The sequence below is a fragment of the Tiliqua scincoides genome, chromosome 3, assembly GCF_035046505.1.
Source record: "Tiliqua scincoides isolate rTilSci1 chromosome 3, rTilSci1.hap2, whole genome shotgun sequence".
Lineage (NCBI taxonomy): Eukaryota > Metazoa > Chordata > Lepidosauria > Squamata > Scincidae > Tiliqua > Tiliqua scincoides.
The window spans coordinates 69,938,010-69,948,464 of NC_089823.1; the positions used below are offsets into that span (position 1 = coordinate 69,938,010).

Consider the following 10,455-nt stretch of genomic DNA (forward strand, 5'->3'; position numbering starts at 1 on the left):
TCAAATTTGCTAGCAAAGGCCCAAGTAGACCTCTCCACAACTCCGCCCGCCCCCCCCCCCAGGATGCAGCAGTAGCTTTTTGGCGCTGCTGCATCAGCAGGGGGGGAATGGATAGGATTGGATGTTTTGTCAGTATGTCTGTATAAACACTTTATTATCAATCCTATACTATTGGTTAGATTTTTACATGCACATCTCTGGCATTGATGACTGAGATTGTTCTTTTTCTTTCCATTAGTTGTCATATGCAAATTGGGATGGCTGTTGTGAAAAAAATTAGAATATACATGCTGTAATTTTTTTTAGTAATAATAAAAGCATTTTTTAAAAAGAGTACTACTAGATGCAAAACAGAAAATCAATGACCAACATGTTAGGAACTGGCTGAACAGAAGACTGAAACAGTTGGAATTCATTCAACCTGCTTATGCTTTTTCTACCCCAGGCCACAATTATTGTGAACAACATTATTCAGCAATGCATATTGATGTGTGCCTGTGCTTGTGCTGCCTGAGTTCAGTACACCAGGGATGAAAAAGGACTGAATAACTCCTTTCTGAAATACCAATTACAACTATTTACCTGATAATGCAAATCCACTGTGCTTGTTAAAGACAAAAAGTTTTAAAGAAGAGCTAAAAACCAGCCAAATATCTCCAGTTGCTAGAAGGTGTATTTAAAATTCAACTAAATTAAATTAAATTATTTTCATTGTTGTCAGTCATCCAATGCTTGCTGACTTTCAATTAACCTTATATACAATCTTATTATAATAACATCTTGAATTCAGAAATGCTAAGAGGAAAATACTTCAAATGCTGGTTTTGTATAGAGAAATAATCTCAGCAAAGAAAACATGGGAGGTCAATGCACATAATATGGCTGCAAAATGGAGGCTAAATCACTTGGAACTTTATTGTTAAAGAAGGACTCTTTCAACCATGCATCTCCCAATGTGATACATGCCAACAGTATGTATGATATACATCAATTTGCCAATAGTACCCAATTGCTGCTTGCGAAAGCCAAACAGGTCAGTCTCTATATGGAGAGCCAGGGTGGTGTAGTGGTTTGGGAGGTGAACTCAGACCTGGAAGATCCAGGTTCAAATCCCCCCCCTAGCCACGAAGCTTCCTGGGTGACCTTGGGCTAGTCACTTTCTCTTAGCATTACCTACCTCACAGGGTTATTGTGACGAACAAAGGAGAGGAGCAGCTGTGTACACTGCCCTGAGCTCTTTGGAGGAAGGGTGGTATAAAAATGTGTTCGATAAATATACAGACACAAAAAAAACATGAATATTCAAGAGCAGTGGGAGAATATTTCCATATCTAAGAACATTCTGTTGCTTACTTTAAAATCACCATATTTCAACAAAAAAGATCTGAAAAGAAAGCTCCAGCATGAAGTTGTTGAATTATCCTACATGCATTTGAGAGTCCCATTGAATTTAATGGGAATTCTTTCTGAGATGCGCATAGGATTGTGCTGTTTTCATAGCATACTTCAATACTGTAGAGCAGGGGTGTCCAAACATTTTGGCAGGAGGGCCACATCATCTCTCTGACACTGTATCGGGGGGGGGGGGCCGGGGGGGAAAAGAATTAATTTACATTTCAAATTTGAATAAATTTACATAAATGAATTTATTAGAGATGGAACTTATATGAATGAATGAAGGTCTTGCAGTAGCTCAAGGCCTAGAAAAGGCCTTGCACAAAGAAAGGGCAGCCTTTATTGCTGCATGACAGATGTGAAACAGCAAGCAGTGGAGGGAGCCCTCATCCCACAGCTCAGGTGAGAGGTCATCGGGCCACCATGGGCTCCAGCAAATCTCTGGAGGGCAAGAGACTCATTGGAGACTGGGGGCTGCCTGAGGGCCTGATTGGGAACCCCTGAGGGCCGCAAGTGGCCCCCGGGGCCGGGGTTTGGGCACCCCTGCTGTAGAGGTATTGAAACTGAGAACTATTTTCTCCCTAGCTTTCCTTCTCTTTTTCCTTCTGGCTATGCTGATTAACCACTAGCGGGTCAAGACTCCCACATGGATGAGCACTTATATGCATTTGTGTTCTTCATGGAAATGGGACACACCGCCAGTCATCTCTTGCAGTTTCTTGGCCTTTTGGCCCTGCTGTATACAACACAGTCACCAATTTAGGAGACCTGTTCATCCATCTGATGAAATGCACTGTAGTCCACAAAAAGTATATGCCTCAATACATTTGTTGTTCCATTAGGCACTGCAGGACTCTCATCTGGAACGTGCTAAGTGACAAACTACGTTATGTGAAATGCAGTGTAAAGTAACATACTTGGGACAGGTTGTCCCTTTATTAAACAAACGGCCATCACAAAGACCCCAAACCATGTCAGAGCTGTGAAATGCAGGAAGAGGTGATTAACTCTTTTCCCTTGTGCCATTTTCATGCTAAAAACTGCCCTCTCCTAAAGTATGTCACTCTCAAGGGCTGTGAACAGCCCTTGTGAAGAGCTCAGTGGGAAAGCATACAGGAAGCATATTCAGACTCACTTCCAGGAATTGGACATGTAGTCTCTACAAAACAAAGCCTACCCCTTGCAGTCCAGCTGGCAAAACCATTACATGGAAATGAGGAGCAACAGTCAGGATGGGATTCGCAGCTTCTGCTCTAGAAGGAGCGGGACTCTGACCTCAGTCACAGGATTAGACCAAAGACAAGTTCATGATGGAGCCTCCAAGCAGCCTACCCTGTGGCATCCTCCTCCCCTTCACTCCTAGAATCACGCATAGAATGATTCTAGCCATATAGTATCAAAGAGGCCCTACATGAAGCAATACAGGTTTATCCTATATTGCTCAATGGAACAATACAGGTTTATCGTATAAGTAGCCTCAAATGCAATTCCTGGCTAAAGATTCTTGAAAAGTACTTGGAAGCAAAGGCATCCCTGATGCAGACACCACCCAGGGCAGTGCTTACCTGAAGGAACTCAGCATCCTGGAAGTTTGGGGGTGACATAATGACATCAGCATGTCATCCCAACCTTTTGGCCTATCACATTGCATTAAAGTGTTAGCCTGCCTCAAACTGCCTCCATTTGGTGATCTTCAGGCCCTGCTACTGCGTGTTCTCACTTGTTGTTGGCAACCTTCAGTCTCGAAAGACTATGGTCTCGCGCTCTGAATGGTGGTTCTGGAACAGCGTCTAGTGTGGCTGAAAAGGCCGATTCAGGAATGACAATCCCTTCCACACTGGGAGCAAGTGTAGTGTGTCCCTGGTCTGTCTCCCTGGCTGTGGGCCTTCCTTCTTTGCCTCTTTGCCTCAGACTGTTGGCCAAGTGTCTCTTCAAACTGGGAAAGGCCATGCCGCACAGCCTGCCTCCAAGCGGGCCGCTCAGAGGCCAGGGTTTCCCACCTGTTGAGGTCCACTCCTAAGGCCTTCAGATCCCTCTTGCAGATGTCCTTGTATCGCAGCTGTGGTAAAAACATGATCACTGGCAGGTGCAAGAGGTGGCTGGACCCAGAAGAGGCTGGACATCACCGAAGGGTGGTGTGGGATGTCACCTTCCTCTATGGGTGACTCCGGGAATGGCCTACCCTATCACCCCCCCTTGTGATGCCACTGCTTGGAATCAACGCACACCAAAGGGAGTGTACTCTGTACTACTGCAGTACACAGTAAATGATGAAAGGTTCAATGCCATCTGCTGGGTCACATTTCACTCAGTTCCCATGCAAGTTCCTTCATTTATTATTGTTTCAACATATTGCATTAGCCAGTTCTAATCAATAGTAACTGGGAAGCAACAAAGTTATGAGCAGCTGAAGCCTACCCCCTCGCCAGCATTCCAGTAGCTAAACTGTTAAGGACACGTAGGGTCTCAGTTATGCATGCAGCCATGATGGGCCTCCCCCCCAGTGTGCGTTTCTTTTCTAAATAGACTTCAGAGAACAAACAGGGTGGTGGTGAAGGTGGTCCCCTACCTGCTAACCCTTATTAGAACAGAGACACATCTGAAACAACCAAAGTTTTTATTGAGCAGGTGGCAAGAGTCCTGAACGCTGAGGGCTAGAGTAGCCAAGCTTTTTTATTCTATACTGAGGGTAGAGAAGGGTGAGAGACATTGGCTTGCTGAAGGCCACAGTGAACTAGACTGTTGAGGATCTAGGTAGAATCTGAATCTTGAGCAATGTCTCTCAAACTGTGAGTTGGGACCCACTAGGTGGTTCAAGAGCCAATTTCAGGTGGATCCCCATTCATTTCAATGTGTATTTTATTTTTATATATTAGGCTTCATGCTACCATTGTATATAACTGTGTTCGGAGAAACGTTACAGATCTGTAAGCTTAACTGGCTACTATGTATATGCTTTAGTAATGATAGTCAATGGGGTTTACTTCTGGGTAACTGTGGGTAGGACTGCAGCGTTAGGGATCTTCGTGGAATTTTTTTTTAAACAGATCAGCAACTGCTTGGGAGGGTTCTTCTTTATTTTAAATAAATAAATTTTTAAACTTTTACTTGTTGTAAACTTTTAATTTACTTAGGGCACAATCATCACCAACTTTCCAGCACTGAGGTAAGGGCAGTGCAGCTCTGAGGTAAAGGAACAAACATTCCCTTACCTTGAAGAAGCCTCCATGACTGCCACCTAACACAGCCCACTGGCACAGCTATGCCACCACTGGAAAGTTGATTAGGATTTGGGCCTTACTTAATTTGATTTTGTCATATGGTGGGCATTAAAAATTTTCCTGCTTGATGATGCAACTTCTGGCCATGACATTTCCAAGTTAATGACATCACCTTCAGTAGGTCTTGACAGATTGTCATTGTAAAAAGTGGGTCCAGATGCTAAAAGGTTTGAGAACCACTGATCTAGACACATTTGAGTTAGGGACTGTTTGGCTCACCGTTCACCCAGTTAGCCATTACACTATATCCAGCATTTGCCAGCTCAAGGGTAACACATTGTTGGGCTCCTACCATTTAGTAAGTTGGCTTGACATATTCAGATGAAAACGCTGCAATCATAAAAATATTTTATGTTGCTACTCTTGTAAGCAGTACCAGAACATAAAGCAGTCAAAATGTTCAAATGCTATTTTCAGGCTGTTATAAAACAGAGATTTTCTGCTGACTAAACGGGCAATTGTTTTGATGCAATTCCCTGTCGTGAATGCAGTTCTATCAGTATTAAAGAGTTCATTATGACACATGGAACATCTAGCTCAGTGGAATTAAACAGAAATCCTCATCTTGCTCCTAATGAAGAATCAAATTCCCTACAGATCACATTCATTTCATGACTATGTTCCTAAGCATATTTGTATGGAAGTAACTTCCACTGACATCCAAACAACTTACTTCCTCTTACTTTTAACTTACTTCCACATAAATGTATTTAGGATTGGGATGGACAGAAAATTGTCAATCAGTAATTAATTAAAATTCATCCTACAGTATGGAAACTGAATATTATTTCTTTGCTGCAAAAATCACTAGCAATTTTTTACAGTAGGATTTGTCAATCAGTTTTCCAGTTAATATGCAAATTCAATTAACTTTTGCCTTCCTTATCTTTCAAATGTGCATTAAATGTATCATTGCACTGCTTTCCTTGATCAGCAAAATATATCACTTGTTTTTCTCCTAAAGGAAAAAGACAGAAGGAAAGAATTTGCAAACTAGTTCCTAACAAGAGGATGGCCATATTCATCAAGATTTTCTGAGCAATGGCAATGATTTATACATAGAGATAAAACATTACACATTGCTAATCCACATGATGTGGAAAAGCAGCTTTTTGTTTTATTGAGGTCTTCCTGAGGGCTTCATCTGCTTTGACAGAGGTTGACCAACTTCCACAGGCTTAAATCTCAATAAGGCATTAAAAATTTACCAGATAGGGGCAACTTCAAGCACTTAAAAAGCAAAATGTGACATTTCCAAGTGTATATGTTTAAAACAAGATCATTCCTCTGAACCTTACTTGGTTCAATTTCATTTAGAATATTTGTTTAAAAGTTTAAAACTTAAGAGGTGTTGAACATCTATAACTATCTTCAGCTTTAATTTTTCCTCTTTGAACCCAAAGTCTAAGAAGATGAACCAAAGCACAATATATTATGAATTATTATTGTTCCATATTTGGAAACATACAATCTTGATTATTATAATGAAAAGTATGAATGGTATGGCATTTTGTATAATTCACAGATAATTTTTGTATGACACTTCAACATCCTCCATCCTCTGAGCACCATTTATCCAAATCTAATTCAACCTGCAGTGATCTACACTTCTTTTAGTGCAGTGGTTCTCAAACTTTTAGGGAGATTTACTCCCTAAGTAAGTTTGCGCGAGGGAGGGGCCAGGGCAGCAAGGCAGTCCCCAGGATCGCATCACTAGGGAGGGCAAGGGGGTGCTTTTGCTCATGTAGGGCTGCTGCAGAGGCGCAGGGAGCCCCACGCAGCCCTCCACACCTCCTGGAGGCTGCAGCAGCCCTACATGAGTAAAAGTAAGTAAAAAGCACCCCCCCTTGTTCCCCCTTAGTGACACGATCTTGGGGATCGCCTTGATGCCCTCTCCCCTTTCCCCACCCCTTAAATGGACAGGGGAACCTTTACATGAACTGGTGGGTCACGACCCACCTGTTTGAAAACCACTGTTTTAGTGTAATACTAGTAATATGAGTATCATAACCAGTAATATAAAATGCAAGTATATAATGAATGCAAGACAGGTATCAGTTTACTTTTTCACTGTTGACTTGGTTTTGAAAATATATTCATTTGAAACAGCAAAATTTTGAAGAAAGTTCTATAGACATTATTCCTGTGGAGCCCCAAACTCTATTTGTGTAGATTCTTTAAAAAATCAACTTACTTCAATATCAGTACGTGAATTGCTGATTGAGTGCTTGTCAAACAGGACTATGGCTGCCTTTCTACATACACTTACAAAAAGTGAAATGAAGATGATGATATATTTCTAAGCAAATGTGTTTGTAGCTAAGGAATGCCAACAACAGCCCAATTCTAATGGCGGCAGTGGCGCCAAAATAGTGACCACTGTATCCAGCAGCCTTGCTAGGGCAGCTGGAGGCTTCCTCAGGGGAATGGGACTTTCATTCCCTTCACCCGAGTAAGGGTGCAGGGGCCACAATGGGTCTACTCTCCAGTCTGCGTTGGCTATTTTGCTGGTGCAGAATGGAGGAGCTCCATGTCAGGCTTTTCAGAGGACAGAGGATAGGATCTGGCAGAGCAGGGCTCAGGTAAGTCCTGAATACATCCAGGTCTTATTCAGGAATACAGTCAATACTGAGGAGTAGAGCCCTGTCTGCACATTCATGTATGCAGAAATGAACATATGCATAGGGTTACCAGATGCAAAGGGGGTCAGAATGCCTATACCTTTAACCATTATATAGAAGAGAGAATTTTGGCAGGTGCAGCTTTTTAAACCCTTCCATGTTGAACTGCACCTGCCAAAATTCCCTCTTCTATACAATGGTTAAAGGTATAGATGCTCTTTTCCTCTTTGTAACAGATAACCCTATATATGCAGGAGGAAACAGGATTGTTCCTGCTGACTCCATCACCTCCACTTATTCACCTGAGGCTTTGAACAAAATATATACACATATACAACTTGCACAGACTTCATTGATTCTAATAAGTGTGTAGATGTCAGGAATAGGGCTAATAGAGGTGCTTAAAAATGGTGTTATTTACCTTACTCAGAAGTAAGCTCATTGTGTTCACTAAGTTTAAGGGCAGTGGTTCCCAAACTTTTTAGCATTGGGACCAACTTTTTAAAATGACACACTATCAGGACCTACCTATGTTTACCAGACTTTTAAAAAAGGAGATCTAGAAAGAAAAAAAAATTATAAGTAATAATAACCAGAAAAAAGACCCTTAACCATTTATCACCCTATATTTACACATGCTTGCAAACAGCAGCAGCTGAGCTCCTTGTAGGGTAATTAGCAGCTACAGTATCTGATTGTTTAATAGCCTCAGGGCTTGAGGCCAGTAGCTTACCTTTCCATCATCCAACAAAAATCAGGTGGCAAACCACCAGTGGGTCCCAACACAAAGTTTGGGAACCACTGACTTAGGGTGTAAACCTATGTTACTCACCAGAAACACCTCTACTGATGCTCAATGCTGCTCTAACTACCCTTTGATAGTCACTTCTCCCTGGAAAAAACAAGACCTCTTTCCAGACTGTTCATTAGGGGCAGAATGAAGGGGGGGGGGGAGGAGTATGCCACAACTGCTGTCTGCACCAAAGCCTACATGGTTCCAGTAGGTTTGTAGCCAGCCCTGTTCATTCTATCCCTAAGTCACTGGTTCCCAACCTGTGATCCATGAACTACAGGTGGTCCACGAGACCGAGAAGTGGTCTGTGAGGTCTCAGAAAAAAATTAAATCACCTTTGATCACTTCCAGTGTCTCATTGAGCAAGCAATCTCCCACGGACCACCAATGAGGGCAGAGAACAGACTGCCCACAGCCACTGAAGTGTCAGCTGTGACTGAAGTGTCACCACCAGACCCCCCACAGCCACATGTGGTCCACAGCTGTGACTGTGTGCAGTTCACTCTTCATCCTCTCTGATAGTTCATGAGGGAGTGCTTGCAGGGGCAGACCACCAGAGAGGGCACAGATCAGACCCCCCCCCCACAGCCAGCCACATGTGGTCCACAGCTGTGGCTGTGGATGGTCCATTCCTCATTCTCTCTGACAGTCCATTGGGGAGCACTTGGGGGACAGACCACCAGAGAGGGTGGAATCAGACCCCCCCCATGTGATCCACAGCTGTGGCTGTGGGTGGTTGATTCCTCATCCTCTCTGACAGTATATGGGGGAGCACTTGGGGGACAGACCACCAAGGAGGGCGGAGACCAGACCCCCCACAGCCACGTGGGATTCCAATTTTTGCTCCAGTGGTCCACGGGTTTCTAAAGGTTGGGAACCACTGCCCTAAGCAATGGGCTCAGGGTGGAAGTGCCACCATGAGGGGCAACCTGTGGGGTGACAGCCAGATCCTCCTCTGCGCCTGCCAGGAGCCACCCAGGAGGAGTTAACCCATCCCTGCAGCGACACGTCTCCCCCGGGCAGGGTAGGGCAGGGCAGGGCAGGGGCGTGCGGGCGCGGCTACCTCCAGGCCCAACTTCTGCTTCAGCACGAGGGCGGCGCACAGGTAGCCGGCCCTGCCCACGAAGAGCTCGTCGGAGCCGCACTCCAGGAAGGTGATGGGCACGTACAGGTCGCTCAGCTGGCGGAACTTGCCCAGCGGCCGCGCCCAGTCGGGCAGCCCCAGCGCCTGGTAGACGAGCGCGGCCACGGCGTAGACGCCCGCGCCGCCCAGCAGGAAGGCGGTGCGCGGGCTGTCGGCGTCGCCGCGGCCGCCGTCCTCCTCGCAGCGCACGCAGGCGTCCACCAGCTGCCCGGCCACGCGCAGGTAGGAGCCCCGCGCCGCCGCGAAGAGCGGGCACTGCGCGACGTGGTACAGCATGTAGGCCACCCCGGCCACGCCGCCGTACAGCCCGCCCTGGCAGCCGCCCGCCGCCTCCGCGCCGCCCAGCGGGGGCAGCTCCTTCAGGATGCGGTCGATGGTGGCCGTCAGCAGGGGCGCCACCGCCTCCTTGTCCTGCCCGGCCAGCAGGCTGCCCCTGTAGTCGTCGAAGCGGTTGGCGAAGCAGCGCTGGCTCTCCATGCTCTCCCGGGAGAGGCTGCTGCTGCTCTCGCTCGCTTGCTCGCTCGCTGGCTGGCTGGCTCAAGAGCGGAGCCCCTGGAGGAGCCCTGCCGGCGGCAGCAGCAGCAGCCGCCCGCTCTGCCCCGCGGAGAACTGAGACGGGGCAAGGCACTGCACTACGCGCGCGCGCAGGTCCCCTCCCAGCCCGCAGCAAGGCTGTCTCGCTGCTCCACAGAGGCGCTGCGCATCTCCTGCTGCGCCGCCCTTCCCGCTCCGGGTTGCAATGGCTGCAGGAGGAGACCGCGCACAGCCCGCCTCTCCTCGCGACTTGCTTTCTCTGTGGCGTGAAGAAGAGGCAGCTGCTCCCTCCTCTGCTCTGGTGAGAAGCAGCAGCTGCTGCCAAGGCTGGCGAGGGGGTTGCCTGTGATCGGGATGGACCTCCCTCCCTCCCAGCCTCCGCCTCCCACTCTCAGCCAGCCTCCCACTCTCAGCCAGCCCAAGCCTATGCCTGTCTACTCGGAAGTAAGTCCCATTACTTACTCGGAAGTAAGTCCCATTATAGGCAATGGAGCTTACTCCCAGGAACGCGTGGATAGGACTGCAGCCTAACAGCCCAATCCTATGCCTGTCTACTCAGAAGTAAGTCCCATTATAGCCCTTGCTCCCTGGAAAGTGTGCATACGATTGCAGTCTAACAGCCCAAGCCTATGCCTGTCTACTCAGAAGTAAGTCCCATTATAGTCAATAAGGCTTGCTTCCTGGTAA

General features: G+C 46.4%; 1 protein-coding gene across 1 annotated transcript in view; it reads right to left on the reverse strand.

Moving 5' to 3' along the window:
• The window catches only part of LANCL3 (LanC like family member 3), a 37,222-nt gene extending 27,198 nt beyond the window's left edge, over positions 1 to 10,024 (reverse strand). Inside the window, exon 1 of the mRNA XM_066620432.1 lies at positions 9,154 to 10,024. Within this exon, the coding sequence (XP_066476529.1) occupies positions 9,154 to 9,711 (558 nt within the window). The 5' untranslated portion in view covers positions 9,712 to 10,024. The remainder of the gene's footprint in view (positions 1 to 9,153) is intronic.
• Positions 10,025 to 10,455: the final 431 nt, after the last annotated feature.